The 25,838-nt window shown below is 43.1% G+C and overlaps 1 protein-coding gene across 6 annotated transcripts in view; it reads left to right on the forward strand.

Annotated features, from left to right (window-relative positions):
• Positions 1-23,751, forward strand: part of SLC1A2 (solute carrier family 1 member 2) — a 148,921-nt gene extending 125,170 nt beyond the window's left edge. For all 6 annotated transcript variants that reach the window (XM_067749441.1, XM_067749440.1, XM_067749442.1 and 3 more), the window contains exons 10-11: positions 9,821-10,052; positions 13,982-23,751. In XM_067749441.1, the coding sequence (XP_067605542.1) occupies positions 9,821-10,052; positions 13,982-14,053 (304 nt within the window). In that variant the 3' untranslated portion in view covers positions 14,054-23,751. The remainder of the gene's footprint in view (positions 1-9,820; positions 10,053-13,981) is intronic.
• The last annotated feature ends 2,087 nt before the right edge of the window (positions 23,752-25,838 follow it).

Below are 25,838 nucleotides of genomic sequence, written 5' to 3' on the forward strand. Positions count from 1 at the left end.
AGCTTGTGTGGCCAGGTCAGGGCCCTTCACGCCACCGCACACAGCATCCTAGTTGGTACCCAGCAGATCTAACAGTGGGGAGGAGGAACAGAGGGGTCCAGAGTCAGAGACGTTGGGGAAAACAGACCGATTCGGGTCACCCCCGGTTCTACATGCTAATCAGAGAATTTTTTGTTTGACCTGGTTTTTCCCCTCTCCCAGGACTAAAACAAAACAAAACAAACAGGTTAAGTGGGGACAAATGGGATACAATCAAGGTCTCAGCCACTCTTAGAATTCAAGTCCTCCAGCCCCACCCCCCCAGGTCATTCACTGTGGGCCCTGTCTTTCTGACAGTCATGTGCTTCCAAGCCTGTTGGAGGAGAGTCACCTCATGAAACATTCAAGACCCTGTCTCCTCCTGACCTAAATGTTAGCGAATGGGCGCTCAGGTGCTCACACTTGCACCCAGAGCAGGGCGTCTCAACTCCGGGGCTGAAACGTGCTGGCAGAACAACAAGAAAATGATGATACATTTGGATTAACTCTACTGATGAAATTGCATTTGAGAAAACTCTACCCCAGGCTGCAGCTGGAAAGGGAAGAGTGATTGAAGGCTCGCCTCGAGTTCTGGGGTCTGATCTCAGATGGAAAGAGGCCCCGTGATCAAGGGAAGAAAGGCAGAGGCAGGAGCCCTGGGTCTGAGCTCTGCACCTGGTCGCTGTGGGGCTGCGGGCGAGTTACTCACTCTCTGGATTCAGCTGTGTCGTGTGTACAATGGGAACAGTAACTTACCGGCTTGAAAGCACAGTCTAGACCCCATGCCCTTGAGTGCCCTTCTAGTTTTAAGACCCAGACTAGGCTTCTGCTGGTGACGGATGTTTGTATACAATAAGCATGAACGTTCCTTTTCAGAAGCAAAGAAGAAGGGAGGGTAGAGGATCCTGGGAAAGTGTGCATAGGGGTCTGTAGCTAGGTCAGATCTGCTTTGAATTAGGAATGGTTCCACATTCTTTGTCACCAGCAAGAGGAGTTCTGGAAACACGCTCTTGGTCATGGGCGCCGTGGCTGTTGGGTGCCCATCAGCGTGTGAGTGGGGCAGGGGCATGAGTTGAGAGAGGGGGTGCAGGGATTCCCTGGTGACACGTAGTCTGTGAAGGGAGAGCAGAGACAAAGAACAGGGGGGCGTTTCTTTTCCTCCCCAGGCAAGGTTTGTAAGCTTTCAATTTGTAAGCTTTCAACTTTTCAATTTAAAACCAAACAAAGCCCGCAGTGACATTTAACGTGCCAGAGTGTTTGCCAGCTGCTGGAGATCAGCCAGCCTCATTACTGCCCGACGAGCCCTGGACGTTTTTCAATGAACAGGCTTAGCTGCTCTGTAAATGTCATGGTGGAAACCAAGATTCTGAGCCCTGAAAAGTATCCAAGTCCTAGAACACCGGATGGGTGGGGCTGGTAAAAACAGAACCTTCCCCAGAATCTAAGAAGCCCTTTGTAACAGGAGTCCTTGGCAGGTGTTTATGAGATCTTGTGACACCCCTCTCTCCCTGAAGGATTCAGGATGGAAGGAGAACTGTGGGCCAATACCAGGAAGAGATGATAAATAACTGGGTCTGGGAAAAGGAAAGCCAAGTGGATCTATGGCCCACTTATCACATGGGACTGCTAGTGAGATTGTTCCTGGGGACATATTTGCTCATGAGGGGGTATACTTGAGGCGGCACTTATAAGGAAGCCTGAGGGCGCCTCCACCCTGCAGCGGGCACTCAGAGGCTCCCTCATTAGCCTCCCAGGATGGAATGGAGCATTGGTTCGCAAACTCGAGCGTGCACCCAAACCTCCTGGAGATTCAGGAGATCTGGGGAGGGGCCCGAGAAGTAGCTTTTCTAACAGGGTCCCAGGGGATGCTGATGATTGGTCCAGGGACCTGACTTCCAGAAGCAATGGACCAGAATTAGGGAGCAGCAGCTCCTGACTGTAGTATATGAGCATCTCTACTCTTTTTTGAGCACTGGTTGACATCATGTGCGTCCACGCAATGAAACTAGATCAAAAGGACACAGGACTCTGACAACTAATGCTCAGTGAGCGCCCCTTCATCGTCAGACATTGTTCTAAGCACTTTACACAGACTTGTTTAAAAAGTTGCAGCAAATTTTGAGGCAGCTAGTAATATTATCCCTGTTTTACAGTTGAGAAAACTGAGGCTGAGAGCCAAGAAACTTATCTCAGTTTAGTAGATATTAAAGGGCTGAACTGGAATTGAAAGTCAGACAATCCAGCTATTTCTTAGATGTTCCAGGCTTGCCCATCTGTGTTCTCGTTCTCTTATTTAAGACACACATAACTGATTTAACCCTCATTCCATGTCTGGTGGACACCAATCCCTACATCTACCCTATCTCTGAAGAGTCTAGGGGCTCATGTTTAAGCCTTTTGCTTTGATTTCCTATTTCCACTGATTTCTCCTTTTTTCTGCATCTTACCTCATCTTCTTTCTCTGTCATCCTTAGCATGACATCCTTATCCTTTTCGACTAAGTCTTTTCTTCCCCTGCTAAAGTGTCCCTGACTCAACACAGTGTAATTGCCCATCAGGGGGGTGGGGTGGAGGCGGGGCGATAGTTCCACACAGTGAAATCATGTTTTAATGCTCACAAAAGAAATACGTGCTCCTGGAAGGGAGAGGAGGGACCAAGCTCGGGAGAGTTATAAAATGAGAAAGAGAAGTCTCCCTTCACCTACAATTGAATCTTGAAAAGGAGCAGAATATGCGACTCCCTGCAAAATGCCAGTTGGCATGTGGGTTATTTTAAGCTGAAAGCAGTCAAGACCCAGCAGACTCAAGACAAGCTTTTTACCTCCCCTTAACTGCCTACAAGAATTTAGAAAGGAGGCCTATACCAGGAAGAATGCTATTACCAGAAAGAACTTTTTCACCGGAGAGACTTACCTGCGTGGCAGGGCAAACATTTTTTTACCGAATATTTGCTCTTCCTGTGAATTGTTTCCCCCCCGTCCCTTTCAAGCCCCAGACCCTTATCCCCTTCCTTAGCTTAGGATGGGATATAAACCTCAACTGCCTGACTGCTTTTGAGTCTCCTATTTTTATAAGGCTCAGGTATGTACAAAATTAAATTTTCCTATATGTACAAAATTACACTTGATCTTAGCCATAAGGCCGAGAAGCGATTGTATATATACAAAATTAAATTTTCAATATAATTATTAGACCAGCCAAAGAATCTAGAAGGGAGGAAGGGAAAATTTTTCCGCCCCTATAATTTCAGGTCTTGTTTCTCTGAAGTAATCACTGCTAATACTAATTTACAGAAAGTAAAATGTTAATAATAGGCATTTATTTTCTTAAAAAAAAAATCCTTTAGTGTCCCCCACACGGGGAACCTCTCCCTACACCTGTTTAGTTCCAGTCTCTGCCTGCCTCGCTGGGCTTCCTGGCTCTCCTCCTCTGTGTCTTCCCCCAGCTTTCAAGACACCTCTCTCATTCTCCTCTGCAAGGGAATCTTGTGTCTCTCGGTGTCTCTCTCCTCCTTCTTCTAGATCTTGTCCTGCATCCTAACTTTTCACCACCAAAATATCCAACTGGATGTTCGCTAAACAAAAGACAGTTCTCCTTCTAGAGTTAATCTGCTGCTACTTCTTAAATAATGATCCATCCCCACTCTGCGTCCTTCACATACCTGCCTACCTCCTTCCCCCAGGTCCTACCCACTAGGTGCAAAAGAGGAACGTATAAGACGTGATGGAGGAGTAAGATAGGAAGTGACTTGCTCCCCTTTTCGCTTGGACTAATGATGATGATGGCGGTGAGCAGTTAAGGTTGAGCGCTGAGTTTGGGTCAGGCGCCCTGTGAAGCCTTTTATAGGCAGAGTTTGGCTGAGGACCTCTCAGAGGACAGGCGCTCCGTATGGGTTAGCCGTTGTTACCTTCTCCACATGCTTGCAGGTGGACATGACTTTCCGTGTATTACAAATGAGAAAACTGAGTGGAGAAAGCTGTTTTCCCAGCTAATCCTGCTGGAGCCAGGATTGCAATCCAGGCTTGAGTCCAAAATTCACACTCTTAACCAATGCTTCTGTGGGTCCTTCTTCCCCTCCCTAATCCCATGTGGTTTGAGCTCTCAGCTGCCCGGAACCGTGCCAGCCTTCTCAAGGTCTGGGGCCTCAGGCGACCCACCTGCCACACTGTGCACCCTGCATTCTGAGAGGCAGGCACAGTGATCTGTTTCTATGAATATTAAGCTGACTCGTATGAAATTGCCAATAGTCGGCCTTTCTGGACTCATTAAAATGGGAATTTCACGTGGTTCACTCCAATACCAGGGACCAGATGAATCTTGAGTGACCCTGCCCCCTTGGTTCTGTTCGTCTGTGAGCAGGACTTCCAGACAATCCCACCATCTTCCTGCCAGAAGATTTAGACTGAAAGGAGAAGGAGAGAGAGCACCTTGGCAAATGTTTTTCTTCCAGGGCACCAGACCCGGCGCCGCAGCGTGAAGGGGCTTCGTCAAGCTCCCCTCTTGGTTCTGATTCCCGGTAGTCCCCAAAGAATAGCTATGTCATCTGTAGTGAATTCATTCAGTTAAAGATTCTGCCTTCGCCTCTGTCCCCTTCTCAAGGTCCTGACACACCACATCCAGACCCAAGAATAATAGCAAGCCCTCTAAAATTCTTCTTACCAAGCAGCCTAAAAACTCCGGAGGTCAGCAGGGTTTCATGAACGGGTCAGGGCTGTTGGGAGAGAAAATGAAAGTATTTGCCTGTGGAGAAATTTTCCACATGTGAACCATAAATCCCCATATCCTGCTTTTGGCCAGAATCGGACTTCCCCAGAGTTGGTCAGATATTCCCCTGTGGCCTCAAAAGCAAACTGAAATTTCTGTCTTCCGTCTGCCTCTGTCTACCGTTCTGTCTCCTCGCTGTCTCAGTCAGTCTTCTTGAATAAGTTGATTCTACATAGTACGCCCTCTTCCTCATCTCTCATTCAAGTTTCTAGCGATGGAGAGCAGGCTTCTGTTGTCCCTGCCTTGTATCGAAACTACCCTTGCCAGGTCAATCATGGCCTCTTCGTTGCTGAAACCAAGAGACACTGGTTTCCCTTATCTCACCCGACCTCCAGGCAATGATGGGTATTGTCCTTCACACCTCTATTTTTGAAACACTCTTCCCCCAGGCTCTTCTAATTTCCTGCCACCTTTGCAGGCTCTTACTCCTTTGCCCAGTCCTTAAATATTGGTGTCCCTCAGGGTTCTAGACTAGATTGTCTGCTTGTCTCACTCTACTTCTCCCCAAGGATGAGCTGAACCTGCCTTGGCACCCATCCATGGCCTCTCTAGGTGTTGACTCCTAATTTCCTACCTGTAGCTCAGCTGTCTCTCCTGACCTTTAGTCCGTATTCCCAACTACTTGCGGGACATGATACCAGAATCTTTCTCACCCCAACGAGTTGTGTCCCCTACATGTGGTAGCCCTGTCCACTGGTTGTCCAAACCAGAAACTCGGGAGGAATTCTTGACTCTTTTTCTTTTTTATTCTCTATAACCAATCAGTCCTCAAGTCCTGTAATTCTGTCTCCTAAATGTCTCTCAAATTCATCTTTCTCCATATTCCCCACATCTTCACTAAGTGGATTTTGCTCTTTCAGTCTTGCCATCTTTTATAATGGAACAAGCGTGATCCTTCCCTTCCATGGCTCCTTGTCACACACGGGATAAAGTTCTAACTCCTGCACTTGACTGATAAGGCTATACATGATTTGGTCAGTCCTTACTTTCTGCCTCTCACTGTACTCACTAGTCATCCTGAACACTCCTGAGGGCACCTACCTCTTAGATTTCACACGTATTAGTTCTCTCTTCTGTCTAGCTCATTATCTCAGACCCACCCTTAACGCCTGACTCAAGACACTTCTATTCAAGCCTTTGCTGGGGCCCAAGTGTAGATAAACTGTCCTGCCTACAAAACCCAAGAACACGCAGCACTTATTCCTATTAGAATATTTATCTTACTCTAGTGGGGGATACAGACAAGTAAAGAGAGTGTGGGTCCTACCAGAAAAGAGAACAAAGAAAGGGTCTTTTCTTGCTCTTTACTGCTTGGACACCTGGCATAGCGCACACACTAAGATGCTCGTTATATGCCTGTTGAATGAATCAATGAACTAACAAAGAACTCAGCAAGTATTAGAGTCCACATTCTTCTCTTGTTTCCACTTAGCCATTTTCAGGCTTATGTGCTCCTGCAATCTTTAATGAGTATTTAAGGCATTCCCATTGTGTCTCTCATTTCACTTAACCCTCGCAACTTCTTGTGAAGTTGGAATTAGCCTGATTCCATATTTCATGCTCAGGCAAGAAGTGAGAGAGTTAGAACACTTGGGTTAGGGTTTTAGCCCTAAGTCCAGGGCCCTTTGTATGTTGATTTGGGCATCAAACATTAGTCTGCTTTGATTTCACCCCACTCTGTCTTCCATCCATTACTGTCCTGGTGACTGTTTCCATTGGCTAGAGTTCCTCTTCAAATTCAAAGAGACCTGAGCGTATGGAAGAGACATGAGCATCGTGCACATCTGGAGAGAACTCACCCAGAAATGCTGTTCCCCAAACTTGGTTCAGTGACGGCTCAGGAGAGTGGGCTTTGGTGTCAAAGAAAGCCAAGAGTTGAGGAAGGAGGAGTTTGTGAACTTGTATCACTCATTTGAGTGGAAATGGCGTTATTACGCTGGAAAAGTAATTACCCCTTGAGCATAGTATTCTGTGCTTTTGTCCCCGTGATGTGATATGAGTGATGCTTATCTCCAAAAGGGGCAGGAGACAGCACATAATGAGTATGAGCTGTGGATCAGGAACTGGCATTATCTTCCCCAAGTTTTGTAAAGTAGGTATTTTGACTGGATGAGAAAAATTCTGGTTGGGGAAGTCACCCAGGTCACACCGTTCGTATGTGGCTGAGCTAGATTCCCACCGTTCGTATGTGGCTGAGCTACATTCAGAATCGGGACTGCCTGGCTCCTGGGTGCTTTGCGTCACATGGCAGACAGTGGATCCTTTTTTTTTTTAGTTTAATTTTATTTATTTATTTATTTTTATACAGCAGGTTCTTATTATCTGTTTTATACATATTAGTGTATACATGTCAATCCCAATTTCCCAATTCATCCCACCACCGCCACCCGGCCCCTGCTTTCCCCACTTGGTGTCCACGTGTTTGTTCTCTACATCTGTGTCTCTCTTTCTGCCTTGCAAACCAGTTCATCTGTACGGGGATTCTGGGGTCACATTGCCTGTGTCCAAATATGGTTCTGTGACTCTACTAGGGTGTGTGACTTTGGGAAGCCACTTATTCTCTTTGGGCCTCAGTGTTTCCATCTCTTAAATGTGGATAATAGTCCTTCTTATAGAGTTGTGGTGAGGATTAAATGAGGATATAGAGGTAATATCTATAAGGTATATTCCTATACAAATAAAAGTTAGCTACCATCATCATCACCACCACCATTACCTTTGGTCCCTCTACTTGCCAGTAAGGCAGATTCTTCTGGGCCATGAGATAAGTGAGTATTGAAAGCATTCCTCTCCAAGACTTTAGTGCTCTTTGGAATTTAGCAATTGATCAGGGGAGTTGGGTGCATGGCTCAGAGCACAGGCCAGGAGGGATGGAAAGTATAGTTGAAAAGCAACAAAGGAGACTACAACTGCATGATGAACAAATAACTCAGCTGTTTAGTTGGGTGTGCTGCCACAGGAATTGGGCTATAAATAGGGTTAATGTTTTCAGGGTAGAGAGTAGCTTAAGCAGGCATGTTTGAATGTTCTACCTAGGAGCTGCCAAAAATATATATGAATTGACTTGATAAGATTAATAGTGATATGAAAAGTATACATCATGTAAAATTAATGTTTTGTGAGTTCTTATTAAATGTCTGGAACTGTGCTAAGCATTTTGTTCACAACAACCCTTATGTAGGGAACACTTTTATTATTTCCATTTTATGAATGAGACAACCAGGGCTCACAAATGTTAAGTATGATCAAGGTTGTCCAACAGGTAAGGGGAAAAGCTGGCATTTCATCCAGGTCAGCCTGCCTCCAGAGTCCATGCTTTTCTTCATACATATTCCTGCTCACCTCCTTATACTGGGGCTTCTTAGTGATCTTGAGTTCAAGAGCCTGATTCTGTGGATGACCTCAAGACCCAGTCTTCATTCATGTTAAGACTATCACGCTGAGGCAGATTCTCTAAAGTGGAAGGGAGGGGAAGAGCCTTCTCAGATGGAGAGATGCCCCTGAGAGTGGAAGCTGGGCTTTGATCTTTATTTTTTCATGGACAGCATCTTCCTGCTTGAAACCAGAAGGCCAGCTGGCTCCCAAGTTCCTTGCAAGAGAACCAGGCCAGACTCCTCCTAGTACAACTTCATAATTACTGTTCTCTAATGAGAAATAGATTTCATCATAGCAACTAGAATTTATTTTAGGCCTTAGTTCCAAGAACCTATTAAGGTTTCCACTTTGCCTTAAACCAATTCTAGTATCTTCCTTTATTTATTTATTTATTTTATTTTATTTTATTTTATTGTGGTACACAGGCCTCTCACTCTTGTGGCCTCTCCCGTTGCGGAGCACAGGCTCCGGATGCACAGGCTCAGTGGCCATGGCGCATGGGCCCAGCTGCTCCGCGGCATGTGGGATCTTCCTGGACCGGGGCACGAACCCGTGTCCCCTGCATCGGCAGGTGGACTCTCGACCACTGCGCCACCAGGGAAGCCCTATTTATTTATTTTAAATTGAAGACTAGCGTGCCCTGAACTAAGATGTCTCAGCAGCATTTTTACCTAAACTCCTTCTTTTTCTTTCTTTTCTTTGTGGTTTTCCTTCATCCTTCCTTTTAGAGCTTTGAGTGTCTCATAAGCCTGGTCAAAAGGACTCTTCACACTGATTTAAACTTATGGGTGAGAGACTACAACTTACTCTTAAGAACTTAATTAGTTTTCCTGGTGCTGACGTTCTAAGAGGGGATGTTATCACCCATCCTATTTTTTTCAAGTCAGAACCTGAGAAACAAGATTTGAGGAAGGATTTTTCTCAACCCTTCTTGGTTCAAGAGGCCCTCTGGAAGATTTTTTTTTTTTTTTTAATTAACAGAGAGTGCAAGAGAAAGCATTTTGGTTTTTTTCAGGACACATAGGCACTACACATATAGGTCAGGGAGGAAATTGTGACTGGGTTTCTTACCCAACAACTGTGTCTGTGTATGTGTGTGCTAGGGACAGACTGGGGCCCAGGGGGAAGGCAGTGTTGTTTTGATCCTTACAAAAAAGATGAATTTTCTACTATGGGGGAATTCACAGGTGGTTGCACTTTCCTGTAGAGTTAGTAAATAAAATAAGTGGAGGTAATCTGGAATCTTCGAAGAACAGTTTAAATCAAGAGGACTTGCTGGACACAGCTAGGAATGGCTGCAGTCTGGGAGCTAATTCTGAGATCCGGACACATTATTTCCCTCTAATTCTTCCTCCCCTCCTCCTCCTTTCTCTTTTCCTGTTGTTTATTGGGCACTTACCGTTCATTAGACATTTTGCTAAGCAATTTACATACATTGTCTCATTTAATTTTCATACGCGCTTATGAGAGGAGTATGATTGTTATCTCCAGTTGACAAACAAGGAAATCAAGGCTCCTAAAAGTAAGTCACTTGCCCCAGACCAGGCAGAGGGAAAGGTAGAGCCAGAACTCAACCCCAGGTCTCTCCGTTCTAGACCTTTGACCTCTCAACCATCACATCGTACTGCTTCCTCACTAAACGTGTCCTGTTCTTTGTCCCCAGGGACAGGATGAGAACATCCGTCAATGTTGTGGGAGACTCTTTTGGGGCTGGGATTGTCTATCACCTCTCCAAGTCTGAGCTGGACACCATTGACTCCCAGCACCGAGTGCATGAAGATATTGAAATGACCAAGACTCAGTCCATTTATGATGACATGAAGAACCACAGGGAAAACAACTCCAACCAATGTGTCTATGCTGCACACAACTCTGTCATAGTAGATGAGTGCAAGGTACCGTTCCCATTCCTGGATATCGAGACCTGTATATAGCAGTGCATGCTCAATTTCTTAAAGCAAACACAAAGCCCTGCATGTATTATTGTCACATTTATTTTTCTAAAGAATCATGTAACTCAAGTGTCTCTGAGTCCCAGATCATCTAACTCTGTGTCTAACGTGGCAGGAAATCCACAAGTCTAACGGTGAAAGAGCCAATCGGTTGCTTGTTTTATCCATGTGATATAAAACAATCATTTTGACTCCCCCGTCCACCCACTTCACAAATTCAATCAGTTTTCTTTGAATATTACGCTCAAGAATTTGTGGTTTCTAGGGCCTTGCTGGCTTTCAAATATTCTGTTCAAGTGAAACATCAAGAGAAATACCCAGAATCATTTGATTTACATAGCACAAGTATTCCTTCTTGCTGTATATCATGTGTGGGTCAAAAGTGTACCCACATAACTTTGTGCAGCTCTCTTTCTCTTCATTATTTTTGTGGGAAGGTGAGTTTTCACCTGGCAATCACTTTGCCCCAAGAATGGGGAAGCAATTTCAAATAAAGAATAACTCTCCTTCAGGACAGTTATCCGTAGATGGCTTTAAAAAAACACTATATGTCACATACTGCCTGGCAGCACCATTCTTCCTGAAGCATGGATGTTCCGGACTCTTTTCCAAGCTGTTGGATGCTAAGTCTTCAAGCTTGATGGGCTCTGTCCAGCCTTCATTGTAACTAACTTGATATTGTCAAAGTGTCATGACCAGAGTGAAGCAAACTTGGAGAAACCCTGGCAGGTGAGCAGTGTCAACTCTTAAGGGTTGTAAGTGGCAACTGAGGCCAATCTGAACCGAACACAGATTTCTGATACCTTTTTGACTCCTGTTGATGGATCTCATTTAATAGTTAATTTCTCCCTATGTTATTTCTGGGTCATTCCAACTATATGCCATGGCTTCTGCCAGACGACGAAGGATGACACAGAAGCAAGCCCCTCTACTGGACTGTATCATAGGTGCAGCCACCATCTTTGGTTCATCCCCTCTGTATAAGCTACATGTGTGGGTAAACCAGGGCTCTGATGCAAATTAGGGAGGGACCCCGCCCATCAAGAGGCAATTGCATAAATTAAGTGGCTCAGTGAAAACAATTAAAATTGTTAGAAATTCAGACGCACCTAAATGGTATACGCCATTCTCCTGGAAAGTTCGTGTTTTCCACATCTCGATGATTGTGCTGGCTTATTCTCCATCAAAATGTTAGTTTTGGTAAACAAGGGTCAACATTCCATGGAATGGCTTTATGCTCTATTATATTTAACAAGTATTCATCGTGTGCCTTGTGGGGTTTAATTGAGCACCCCCATCTTATTCCTATGACCTCCTATATTTTGATTATTAGTCAAGTTTTATTGAGTGCCCATAATCGGCAAAGCCCTGAGTTAGGCACTGGAGGACAGCAAAATGAATGTGCAGTTGTATAGTGGAGATAACAGCTTGATCGCAATTACTTCCCTATGAGGAAAAATAGTAGTAGGAAACAAACTAAAATCACCACATATATTCTTTAACTTTGCAGTTATATATGAGAAGAGTCCTCGTGGTTAACTGCCTTTGGCGCGGCCCTTTTGGAACGTCTCAGGAGAGGCTTCTTAACGATATTGTGTAGGACAAGTTTTGAGGAAAGTGTATAGGCATGGAGATGTCTTCAGATTTCAGACTTCCTGCACCTTTTTTTTCCCTTAAAGCATATCAAGCACATCAGGACAAATGTGCTTCGTTTATTTTAGCAAACAGTTCAGTCCCTAAAGGGAAATGTTGGTCAGCTGTCTCTATCACTGTGAAGTAAGCCCATGAGAGAGACGGTGTCCCTGTTTATCACTGCTGTGCCCTAAAGCAGGGCCAGGCATGCAGTAGGCTGTTCAGATATATTTGTTGAGTGTATACGTTTAGCATCTCGACCCCATGCTTTAATTCAGATAACCTTTTTTGCTGGACAGTTTGATAGAGATAGTGGCTCAGTCTTTCTAGGTGATCGACCACCAAACCAACCACCTGCAAACTCGGTGAATTAGTGTTTAGATGGTCAAATGGTGAAACTGAGCAGATCATGGAAATGATGAAACGGCCATATTGGTTTAGTAACTCTTTGGCGGTTTGCAGTTTTTAGTGAAGTGATGGGTTCAGCTCAGTGAAGATTGTGAGGCGAGGTCAGTCGACCCTTCTCGCTCTAGACCAGTTAACTGAGTTGACACCTATATGCAAAGGAGGCAGTCAGAGCTGTGGAGATGAAATTTGAAGGCTTTCCCAGAATATCTGAGTCCCATCTACTCCTGCCTTTGAACCTCCTTCTGGTCCATTCTCAGTCTCACTGTTTTAAAAGCTGAGTTGGGAGACATCACTGCTTACTGCCAGTTCTTCCCTTTTGGCTCTTCCATTACCCAGGTGTTGGGACGGAGCCGGGTGGAATAGACTGGGGGAGCGGAGTCCCTGCTTCCTTTAATCCAGCCAGAAAAAGGAAATGCCAAAAAAGCTGCAGTCCCAGCTACTTCAGAGACACAGGTCTCGGTATTTGAAAACAACAGCCTCCCTGCCCCTGCCACCTGAGCTCTGTCTGGTTTTCCAAAGGCACCATAATTCATAATGTTGCACAGCTATTGATCTGGTTCATCACTGAAAGCCAAATAGGTACATTCAAGGTCATGGTGAACAGGCAGCTTGCTCCAGGCAGATAGTTTGTCCCTGGCTGTCTTTCCTGACAGTTCACTGAAGGGGAAACAAGTTTGCTGCCGCTCTGGTCACAACTTTAACCATTCTAAGCATTGTTCTGTCATGTTGGTCTCTCTATTTTCAAACTCTTGCCTTGTAACCGTAGTTTGAAGTTATGCAATGTTTTTAATTTTAATCAGAAGAACTGCATGGGATGCTTTCATTTGCTTGTTGCATGGTCTTTTAAAAAAAAACAAGGCGGGGGCCTCATGGGGACCGGAGGAATGAGTAGTTTTTCTTTTCATTTGCTTGCTTCGTGAAAGGTTTTCTGTGCCTAGCATGTTGTGTGCGTTCATAATGCATGCCTCTCACTTCCATTTGGGTAAGAAGGAAGGCCAGATTTCTTTCAAACATTGCTGCGTTTGTCATGTCTCCATATTCCTAATGCTTCCATAAATCCAGTCTCTCCATTATGTGGAATATCAGTCGTGGGTTTAAGTTTGCACATGACGTTGAGGACAGACAGATGGAAGGTAAGCTAGGAAAACGACTTAGGTGTGGAGGGGAAAACTTCCCACTCTGTGTAAGGGTTCAGTTCGCTGAGAGCCAGGGAAGCATAATACTGACAGTTTGGAGATTATAGTTGATTAATAAATGTCTGCAATGACATAATTTAGAGATACTGATTTCAGCCTTTTAATTCCCTCCTTTCCTTTTTAATTTTTAAAGCCTGGATAGCTTATATGGTAGAGCCAGACCATCGTGATTTGAAAATTGGACGTGTATAAACTCCACCTGGCCTCGTTGCAACTGAACCTTTCACGTGCATGAGTAGAGCTAGCTGCCTAGTTCTGGATTTTTTTTTCTCTGTGATTGTTTGGAGTAGCACAAGGGCACTGTGTTTTCAGGACTGCATTGTTGTGTGGGGGGTCTATGGGTAATGAGACACCCTCATAACCCTAAAATCATAGTAGAAGTTATTTATCCCCCAACCTGCAAAGTATCTCTAGTCGCTCAATACCCCCCAAGGCAAATATGTATTTTTTTTTTAATGTTCGCAAATCAGTGTTGAAAACTAAGACCAGTTCAAAATCGATTTGGAAGAAACAACGTTTAAAATTAATATTTAAGTCGTGTAGTAGAACCTGGGTCCGGTGGTCCTCCACGTAACCCCCCAGGTGGTTTTCTGGTTCGTGGCCCGTAAGCTGGATATTGATGATAATTATTTTCAGGTAACTCTGGCAGCCAGCGGAAAGTCAGCCGACTGCAGTGTTGAAGAAGAACCTTGGAAACGTGAAAAATAAGGATATGACTGTCAGCAAATTCTTGAATAAACTCCCCAGCGTATCTTATGGTAAAAGAGGATATAAACAAGCTTTCTTTAAAAAGAAAAAAAAATATTTCTATGTTTACTTAATCTGTTAGCTGAGGCTTAGAGGATCTGTTGTGAGTCAGTGTTAGGCACGGTGCTGTGTCTTTGCCAAATAATGCTTTGGTAACCATCTAATTTTCTCACTTGTATTATTGTTTGAATGGATGCCGCTGGAGGAATCAGTTTGAATTGAAGACGCGTTCTTGCCAGCTTCCCTTTTCTCTCAAGATGCAGAACCGTGGATGGTCTTTTCCCAGGGGACACGACTAAAGCCGTGTGGCACATTCCAGGGATTTGGATTCATGAGCAGACAGTCAGTGTGTTACTCCTTCCAATGTTCTCCATGCTTCACCTTGTAACACACAAGAGATTCTGTTAGAAGCCTTCGGAAGTAAATCCCCTTAAATGTCTTGTAGCGTATGTCCTTGTGTTGATTAAAACAAAGTACCCATCCTAAGGTACAATTTCTCTTCCGTATACGCTTTAAGTTAAATGGCTAAATGTTTCAAAGAGAGTCATAGTGGGAGCCATATCTTAAAGGTAGCCGGTTACGGAACCCACTGAGTCTCTACTCTACCCCATCTAGTTTATGGGAATAATTGTTGAATTTCAAAGTAGGTTTCATCATTTGCTCTAAATTTGATAAGGGATTAGGATGTAATTTACATATAACTTCTGTATATATTGACAAAAGTAAGAGAGCACAGTCAGCATAAATTTTAACCAGATTCAAAGATTCCAATTTGTGTTTCGTTTGCATCACCTGGCATAGTGACATCAAGTGAGATTACTTGATCTAGGCTTCAGTATCTTTGTTTCGTTCATACAATTCTTATTTGGGTCTCTACCAAAAAAAGACGTTCTTAATCCCCAACTTATTTCAGTCATGTTCTCATCAGACTAGAAGGCTTAATCATTCTACTCTCCTCACAGATGGAGGGTAGTCGGGTTGGCTGTGCCTCTTTTAATACTAATCTCATGATAAAAACAAAACCAAAACACTGTTAGTTATCTAATATGCAGAAAGCTTTTTGTTATATTATATCACAGCACCTAAAACCAGTTACAGGACACAGTTGGAAGCAGAGCCCATCTTTTCCCCCAGTCTTCTCTGTGGAAAGGAACAGAAAACAAACATAGGTGCAAAATCCTATAAAGGTGACATTCTTATGGCAAAGTCAAGGTAGCCTTGAACCATGAAGTAGGAACAAAGGATGGCTCAACAGGACTTCACAGATGGAATCTTCTCAAGGCTGTGGAAGTTTGAGGGAATACATAATATAATTGGAATAGCCCAGTCGGTGCCTTGCATGCTGTAGGCACCTCCAAGCTACATTTTTCAACATTTTCTGTTGAATAACCCACAGTATTTTCCTAAGGTTGCTGGCTTTAGGAGTTCGCTGAGGACTTGAGCATGAATCATTGAGAAATAAGCACATTTGACGTGTGTAGAACCTTGGTCCAATGTGAGGGTAAGGTGTTTATCTGCTGCCAGCAGATGGGTGCTGAGATATTCAGGAAGGGTCATAGAGTCCAGATTTTCTTAGGAGAGGGTGTTTATGGACATACATGCCCTTTATTACCCTCTCCTTGTGACTTTTCTCTTCCAAATCAGATACCTTTGGAACACACAAGAGACATGAGATTCTAGTAGTTCTGTCTCTTAAGCTCTAGTGTTTTTTTTGGGGGGGGGGAGATAAGAATCAGTGTTGAGCAGTATTAAGTAGTTTTTGCTTTTTTTTATAAATACATTTGTCTTCATTTTCATTAGACGGACAGCTAAGAGGGTGGCCAAGGGCATGCTGAAATGCAGTGGAAAATGCACCCTTTACAGCAGATGTTGTGGGTCAAAGGGACAGTTCCTGGGTTTAACTGTGAAGCTGTTAAGGATCATCGTTAAGTGGTGCTCCCAAGAGCTTTTTTATGGTGAGGAGAAGGATTTAGGCAGGCATCTAGGAGCTTGTGGTTTTGCTGTTTAACACCAGCTTAGCACTTTTACCTACTGGCATGTTACTCAAAGGAGTGGTCTCAGGATCGTCTTCCGAAGACTCTGCCTAAAAGTCTTCCCTGTTTGTTTGTCTTCAGCTTTTTTCTAGTTATCGAGTTAACCTACAAATATATAAGGGGACAGCACGTTCAGAAGAAACTAGGTGCACAGCTTAGCAAAGCAGGTTTTTCAGGTTTGAAACTATGCAATAAGTTTCATGAGAATATACTTAGGAAATCAGTTCATCTGGAAGTTCAACAAATCAGTAAAAATAAGCAATGTCTCAAGTTCAGGACTAGCCTGAAAACCCAGGATGTATGTAGAGCTGACGTGTGACTGTGTCCTCTGTTTTTTTTAGGCCTCATTCATTCTTCTCATGCCATACACACTGGGGTTCTCCTTGCCCAGCATATGTGCCATAAACAGAACAAGTAGATCCAGGATATACCTCTGAAAGCCATTTTCTAAACAGGATATTATAGCCTGTCCGTTATATGCATAGATTTATTTTAATAGGTCCAACACAAATGTGAACGCTTGTAACAGTCCATTAATGTTTGACCATGCATAAATGTTATACTTGTATACAGACATGGCAGGCCAGATGCATACACTGCATCCCTTAGGTTCTGTTAAGTCAGGGCTTTGACAGCACCGTTTTTTATGAACTCATTCACTATTTTTAGGAATCAGAATTGTCAGGAGAAAACCAACGAGGTAGACTTTTATTCTCTCCTTTCTCATTTATGTCCTTTGGGAAACCCAAGTGGAGTCATCATTTGATTACCTACTACAATTCAATGAATCAAGTCCTATCAGTGAAAAGAATCACACTCAAGGCAAAGCTTTACCTTAGGTCTTTGAGGATGTGCCTCCCATGCAGAGAGCATCAGACAATCAAGGCAATCATCTAAATCACGCAGATCTTCAATATAAAACTTCAGATGATGAGTTTTGAGCCAGGTAGCTGTCAGGTTTGATTCTTCACTTCCTATTGTGTGTGGAAACACACCCTAGAGCCTCATTGCCTGCAGAAGTGGCCATGTTCCAGAAAATATAAATATTTACTTCTCTTTAACTACTCATCAGCTTTGGATGTTCAGGAAAGTCTAAAGAAAGGTTGCCAAAATGCCTAGCTTTTGGATTTGAACTGGTGGAAGCTGAGAAAGGCTTAGGGTAAATTCAGATTATGGGGAGATGTACTCCTGGTAGGTAAGGTCAGGAATCCCAACGACCAGTTGAATTGAGGGTCTCAGGTCATTTCCACTCGTGCACAGAGAAATATGTCATTTGCAAGTTTATATCTAGTCAAGAAGCCCCTTTGGAGTTGGATAACTCACCTACTGGATCCCGAAAAGGAAACCCAAGCCTGCCATGCTTTTGCAAATACCACACTTTCCTTTGTTCCCAATAGCAAAAGTTATGGTACAATATTTCACTTTTGTCTGAATCAAGGGTTCTGTCTGTGCTATATTTTCCATGCAAAGAAGGTCAGAGGATTAAGGCAATCATGTAGCTAATACAGATCTCCATGATCTGAACCAAGTAGCTATTAGAAGTATGGCAATGAATCCAAATAGGTACCCACACGCTCAGAGAGAATTCTCCATAGTTCAGACTCTTGATAAACAAGCCTCAGCAGCTCTTGCCTGGTGTGATGACTAAATGCTGAGCAGTTACACCCAGTGGAGGTGGCTCTTCCCACTTCGCTGCTCTTCAGTGCTTGGGGCCATACAATTGTGTGGGTTGCTGGTTTGGCCTTGCTTATTCTCCAAATAAATTCACTCCAAGCCAAGAAAAAGGAACAAATGGGATTTTCCAATTATTGTAATACTTGCTCTTTAAATAAGATATGACCGTCTAGGAGCCTAAAAAGATTAAGTTTAAAAACAAAAGGCTTGAAGGAATTCTGAAGTGAGAGTTTTGTAAATCTAGTTGTCAGAGAAGATAAATGGTCTCAGTATCTGGTAATTTCTGGCTAAAACCGAGAAGGACCGCTGAGTGCCAAGCCAGGGACGTTGCCTTGTAGACAGATTTGTCTCCTTGGATGGAGTGAGTTCAAAGCTGTCCAGGCATCAGTTGCTTATGATTTTTCTGAAAAGAAAACCCAATTTCCACTCTTCCTTCTCCTCCCTTCTTATTCCAACCATCATTATTGCTGCTTAAGAGACAGTTTAATAAATGACCATCCAAGTTAGCGCGAGGGTCGGTTTTAGAATAGATGACAGGGAATCTTAACTGAGTAGTGTCTTATTTCACCGCACAGCACAGCTAATTCAGGGAATGACATAGAGGTGAGGAGAAATAATGCAGTTGGGTGGAGAAACTTTTGACTTAGACTCTGCCCATTTTTATTCATATAACTTACACAAGTCACTTTACACACAAGCTCCACTGCAGAAAAAAAAAGAGTGAAGTGCTGGATTAAATGATTAAAACCCCCATCCAGCCCTATGAAACCACCATATAATGATCTCTACTTTAATTTCTTCTTTCATAAGAGGCTTACTGCTATAACACATTAGCTATTTATATTGTAGGTCAGAGGGGCCCACAACAATGAATAATCAATTTGGATTTTTCTCATCCCCTTTGGGGGAAATTAGATTCAAGCCTCTCTCTTCATCTGAAGTTTTACAACAAGCTTGGAAGATGGCCACGTTCATCCACAGTTTGGTATTTGGGGATACAAACAAACCTCCTTTTATAAAACTGGCCTTTGCCTAAGGCACTGTCCTAATAGAAGTAGCCATTCAGCTCAGGGAAAAATGCTGCCAGAGTCATCATGAGGGGCCAGGGTGAGCCTATGGCCTCCCTCAAGGTCTTGCATCATTCCTCTTGTGGCAACAGGGCCCACCCCGAATACCCTAAACACACAGTTTCCTCCAAACAGTCCTAATTGCCGACCCAGTATGGGAATTTGGGAGCATCTGGCAAATCAACTTGAACACTCATGAAACTGGTGGAAGACTTACACAGAAACAGCGACTGTCTGTAAATATTCCCTTTCCACTGGTACGCAGACACGTACATCCATGCACAGGGTGGGCCCGGGCCAACTCCTTTCTCTGGAGAGGTATGCAGAGATACTTGGTTGAGTTCATTTTCAAATTTTCCTCTTGGTTTGCTATTACTGTGGGCATCACATCACAGGTGGAGAAGGTCTGTCTTACAAGAATAGACTTGTATTGGTGATCATTGCCTTTTTCAATGCCCAGAGTTTCTAGGCTGGATCAAATGCGTGGTCTGTCTGCAAGGTGCATGCGACTGGCCGTGGCCTTTGAACAATCTCCTGCACGTTCTGGTACTGCTGCAGTGGGCCACGTTTGCATCCTTGCTCTTTGTCCAAACTTCTGCTAAATACGCAATACATTTGGTATTATTGTTTCGTGAGCACCTTTATTGCCAGAGAAGACTTCAGCTCTGTAGATGTGGAGCAGAGGAATGTAAAGCTAGTACTAAAAGGATCGAGTTAGTGTTTGTTTGTTCGTTTAAACTTTTAGTGCGGAAGACCTGACACTAGAGCATCAAGAAAAAGATATTTCTTAACGGATCCATATAAGAATGTATGGAAAAGTAAGAGAAGCCCTCAAGTTCTTCTTTCATTCACTCTAAATAATATCCTGGGTAATTACTGATCAGCTTTTTTTTCCCTTTATTTTTCCATGTCCAGCTTTGCCTTACCTTCTTACTTCTGGTGCAAATATCCATTTTGATATTTTTTGAAGTCCTTCTGATTATTATACAGGGCCCTTTTGTGCTGAGGATAAAACCTGCTACTGGAACAGATCCCTCTACCTTGCAGTCAGCAGTTGACCTAGAGCCTGGGTAGCAACAGGTCTCCAGTTCCTCCGGAGACACCTCCCATCCCTGGGTGAGTGTTGGAACATAACAGCTGACTGTGACCCTTGTCATCATTCCCTGTGGGGATGGGGATGATGCAGCAGGAGACTCGCTCCTTCTGGGGCTCCGTTTCTTCTCATGGCAACCATTTAGCTGCCTAGAAACAGCCTGCTGCCTTCGGTAGGAAAGAGATGCACACACTAGCCAAGGAAGTTAGTCTAGCATAGCTCTGAGTTTTCGCCTCCATGGAGCAAATTCTCTGAAGTGTATGATCAGAACGCTGGCACTGTGGTTGCTCACTTCTCCAGGAGAGTTATTCTCCTTACTAGGAACTCATCCTTTGGCATCCAGATCTTTCCATAAATGACCTTCACTCCTTCCCTTCCTCCTTCCCCTGGGAAACCTCAGCATTGCATTTCCATGTTGCACAAGACAGATCAGGTTATCTGGTCACTACAGAGATTTGTATATAAAAAACTACTTTTGTGAGGATTTTTGTATATCGTTTTTCTATTTGTTTTCTATGGCTTGAGGAGAGAGCTGGCAAACTGTGAATCTAATTTGGTCTTGCTGCCCACGGATATATTTTGGCTTCCTGGTAAAAATCTATGTTACCAGGGACAACATATTGCCCTCTGATCAGTATTGCATCTACCCCCAAATTCCTCCAGTCCAACCTTACATTCTTTTTTAAACAAATCCGTGGGCTTCTTTGCTATTATTTATAAAGAGCATGAGAAAACATATTTAGAGTCCTGGATATTATATGGTTAATATTGATTTAGCCTTTAATGATGTTATAGGTTTGTATCTATTCTTCATAAACCATAAAGAACTCAGTGTAGACTGAATTGATCTATTTAGTATCTGTAATTTTGCAGACAGATATCTTCTTATGGTATTTTCTATATAACCACATACGTAGAATTACAACTAATTAGAGCACAAGACGTTTCTACAGCAATTTAGAGCTGTCAGTTGTTTCCTGAGCATACAGCCACATTTGAAAAATTTAAGAACCCAGTCCTTTGCGATGCAATGAACAAAATGACCATTAAGAGCAAGGAGTCACTTCAATCCCTTAGCTGGTTAGGATATGCATTTAAACGATTAGTCTTTTGAACTCAAGGAATGGTGCTGACTCCTTATTATTTTTTTTTTAAATTAATTCATTTATTTATTTTTGGCTGCGTTGGGTCTTCATTGCTGGGCTTTCTCTAGTTGCCGTGAGCGGGGGCTACTCTTTGTCGCGGTGTGCGGGCTTCTCATTGTGGTGGCTTCTTTTGTTGTGGAGCGCTGGCTCTAGGCGCACAGGCTTCAGTAGTTGTGGCATGCGGGCTTCAGTAGTTGTGGCTCGCGGGCTCTAGAGCGCAGGCTCAGTAGTTGTGGCGCACGGGTTTAGTTGCTCTGTGGCATGTGGGATCTTCCCAGACCAGGGATCGAACCCGTGTCCCCTGCATTGGCAGGCGGATTCTTAACCACTGCACCACCAGGGAAGTCCCCTGACTCCTTATTTTTGACACCAGGTCTTGTTTTTCTAGCTAAGCATTCTAATTTTGCTTTTCTCCAAGAAAATGAGAAATAAGGTGATAATAGTTGGATCATTTCTATGTCAGAACCTCCCATGCCTTCCTAATAATTTACGTGAAAATTGGCTTAGGAAAACTTTGAATAGAGAGATTGAGGGTGAGTGCAAGGAAGCAAATCAGGACAGATTTGTCGCAGTTCGTTCTTGCCAAGCAAATTGGTAGTAAATGTCACATTGTTATGTGAATTGAGCACATATTTTTAAGAAAAAAAAATACTGGTACCAGCTCTGAAGCAATACTCCATCACTGGGGCTTAGAGTCACATTGAAATTGTTTAGAAGCAGCCCAGGTAGATCCTGTCCTCAGGTGAGTAACAATCTATGTAAATTTCCCCAAAAGGCAAATCAATAACTACTGCAAAGACAAGGGAGGGTCTTCCTTCCACCAAACACGCTTTCTGATATGGTTTGTAGGGCTAGTATTTTTGCTATGTTTTAGGAAAATAGTTACATAGAAAGTGTACCGGTGTGTATTTGAACCCACTCCTCATTAAGCAAACAGATTAGATGCGCCCTCAACTGGCAACGACTGTATCTGTGATTTTCAAGTACAGATAGCTGTCAAGCATGAAGTTCTTGTGTGTACACAGTAACACTTGGTTCACGCATGAAGAACAGTGCCTATGCACTTTGTGTAGCTATAATGTAGGTATCTATGTGTAATTTCAGTGAAATGGTATATAGATGTATTGTAATTTAATTTAAATGTTATTTTTGGCCGTTCATCTAAGTGCAGTAGACATGTTGATTGTTGTTTTGAAAACCCAATTTTCCTTCCTAGATAACTAGTAGTGAATAATTTTTCCTCTTTCTTAAAGTGACTTGGGAATGTATATCAGTGAAGAACTTATCTATGAATCCTTTGTACCGATGATTGTTTGAAAATCTGTGTGTGTCTAGTATCTTTGTAATTGTGCAATTCGGGGCAAAGGAGGGTTGGGTATGTGTCATGATTCTTAGTGAAAGGGCATCTGAAGTCTATGTAGTGCCCAATGAGTGCAACTGTGGAACTTTTGATTATCTAGGCTTAGGTAGATTTAGAATGAGGACATTTATCTGCAGCCCTCCTTCACTTGACGGATTGGGCTCACAGAGACAAAAGGCTCGTCTCCTTCTCAGCATGAGCATGTTAGCATTATATCCTTAGGAAAAGGTCTGTCTCTTTGGTTGCCAAATACTGACCATGATGCTCATGACTTAAAGGTTCTGAAGAGCCTCGTCCTCCTTGGTTTCTTGAGTCACGGTGTAGGAAAGACATTCACTGACTAACTGCCGTGTAGGCAAAACCCCACAAAAGCACACTTCTGGTAGTAAATTGCACAGTTGTCTCTAGAAAGATAAGAGAAGCACAAGGATGGTCAGTGTACAGCTTTGGGGTTGCAAAAGAAAAAAAAACAACTGGTGAAGCACAGATCCCACATATGTGAAGGGAGTAGGACCTCTACCTAGTAGGCTTTGTGTGTGTGTTTCAAGCAGTGGAAGAGGAGGTTCAATGCAATTACATACCTTCCCTCCAAAACACACATCCTGTCTAATTATCACTAAATGGAATGCTGTGGGGTCTATAGTTCCTGTAACCCCTTTTTCCTCTGTAAGGACAGAGAAGGATGGCCATGTGCAGCTGGGAACACTGAGTGCCCCTCTCTTTTCACAAGAGGAGTGAAGCTTAAGAGATCCTCTGAGGGCACAGAGCACGTTAATTTTCAGTGTCTTCTCCAATGATTGGAGTGAAGGAATGTAAATGGGAACAGGCACATTTTTTTTTTCCTGAAAATGTGGCTTCTTCAACTCCCGTCAAATTCAGGATGAAACCTTACCGAAAGAAAGCTAACCTTTAGGCTGGATTCCCTTTGAAGATTCTTTTTGTGTCCAGAATGAAAGATAAGAATAATTGTTTCCCTCACGTAGCACATAGTGTTTACAGACTAATGAATGAAAAAAGATAAAAACGTCAACTAATTTTGGGGCGTTTCTTACCTATGGTACTAGGAAATGCCTTGCTGGCAAAGCACGTTTTGGGTAGTTGAAGTATTTTGTTCTCACCTTTAGCTTTTAAGCTTTCTTACCATGTGGACTGATTACTGTAACATTACATGTGTACAATAACTGCATATTCTTTATATACAGGAAATAATCTGTAAATCCAATATTTCACTAAGTGTTTTAACTTTTATGTATATATCTCTCATCAATAAATGTGGATTCCAATTTCTCTTGGTTGTTGCCTCTCCTTCAACTCCAATTTTAAACTAGTGTTGGTTACATGGTGTCGCCAGTGCTCCTTTTGGAGAAGTTTGTGGATCAAAACCTACAGTGTCTAAATGAATATTTTCTAGGAAGCCTAAATATATGGTGGAATCACATCTTATGCTATAAAGTTATGAGTTGGGGCTTCCCTGGTGGCGCAGTGGTTGAGAGTCCGCCTGCCGATGCAGGGGACACGGGTCCGGGAAGATTCCCACATGCCGCGGAGCGGCTGGGCCCGTGAGCCATGGCCGCTGAGGCTGCGTGTCCGGAGCCTGTGCTCCGCGACGGGAGAGGCCACGACAGTGAGAGGCCCGCGTACCACAAAAAAAAAAAAAAAAAAGTTATGAGTTCGATAAAAATGGTGTATAATCAAAATTATCCTTGTGAACAGCCAGTATGTGTTATCCCCCAAATCTCAGGAGCCTAAAGCAACTGAGGTTGATTTCTTGCTCATGTGATATGTCCATCATAGTTTGACTGGGGGACTCTGTTCCACGCCGTCCTCACTGGGGGGTCTGAGGGAGACTCTTCCCCCTTATGCCTCTGCACTTGCCAAATGCAGGAATAAGAGAACATGGCACATCTTACACTGCCTCCTAAAGCTTCCTTCCGAATGTCGTATGCGTCACTTGTGCTCATTTATCAAAGGCCAGAACTAGTCACATGGCTCTACCTAACTTCAGAGAGACAGGAAAGTGCAACCTTACCAGATGCCCAGGAGTAAAACTGGAAAGAGTTGATGAACAGCTCTAATGACTATTAGGCCGTCAAAAATTCCTTAAATCATTCATAAAGGGTAGTATACAAACATGTAGTCTTTTCATTCGTCCAACACAGCAAGTTTTGCTCTAGTATTGAGAAAATCATTGCTATGGAAGCAAGTGACGAGCATTTGGCAGTCACGTTGTAGAAATAAAACGCATGGTCTTCAAAAGCAGGATCACAGTCAGCATAAGATTTTCATGCAGTGAAAGGTGTATATTACAGGAAAGGAGCCCCACTGAGAGAGTGACAGGTTTTCTGTTCACGCTCCAGGGCACCCACATATTGAATAGAATGGCTTGGATTAGTTGAATTGTTCTCTCTCATTGTTTTTTTGGGAGGAAAGGAAGCAAATATTTGATTTTAACTAAATAAAATACATGTATGTGATACATCACAATTTCTTTCACCAGTGTCAGCAATTTATGTAAATTGTTGGTGAAAATGGACGCTTCCTTTGAAAAGGCACTTTTCCTTATCCCTTTGGAATCAAGCGTAGATCACACCCATATTCAAAATGTTATTAAAATCTTACTTACAGAAAATATGCTTGTCGGTGAGTTTCTGGGCTGCCATTTGGTCTTAAAGTAGCAAAGAGCCACAAATCAGAGTCAAGGGAAACTTAACACATTCGTATGGATACAATTTGATCATTATCAACTACTTCAAAAGAGGACACAGGCCAAGAGAAGCTTGACTTTGCTTGTTCAGGGAGTATGATCCCCATGTTCTAATTTCTTACCCTGTCTTCTGGAACAGAGGTGTTTAATCCACCCACTGTCATGTAAGGCCACTTGTATGTTGCTTCAACTTAAAGAAGAAGAAGAAAAAGAGGAAGAAGAAGAATTACTATTATTTTGGGGGTGAGAATGGAAGGAGGAATTGTAGACTAGGAACCAGTAGGCAAGAGTTCTGATCTTTGCACAGTCACTAAAGTGTTGTGCAAATGTGGTCAAGTCCCTTTGCAATTTGCAAGTCATTTTGACATATGTAAAATTAGGGGTTTGAAGTAGATAATTTCTAAACTTTTGAACTCTGAAATTTGAATTCCATCAGCTGGGTAAGTCATCATGACTACAGATAGTTTTATTTTTTAATCTGATTATTTTAACGTCATATACATACAAAAGAATATATGTAACCTACATCTAAGTCATGATGCCACATGATATAGAATCATACAAATCTATTAGCCAGTGGGAAAATTAAAGCATCACCAATAACTTCCCTTGACCTTTGTACTCCTTCCTTATCCCATTAAGCTGCTTTACTCCCCAGGGGAAACTGCTA

This window comes from Pseudorca crassidens, chromosome 9 (assembly GCF_039906515.1).
Source record: "Pseudorca crassidens isolate mPseCra1 chromosome 9, mPseCra1.hap1, whole genome shotgun sequence".
NCBI classification, from domain to species: domain Eukaryota; kingdom Metazoa; phylum Chordata; class Mammalia; order Artiodactyla; family Delphinidae; genus Pseudorca; species Pseudorca crassidens.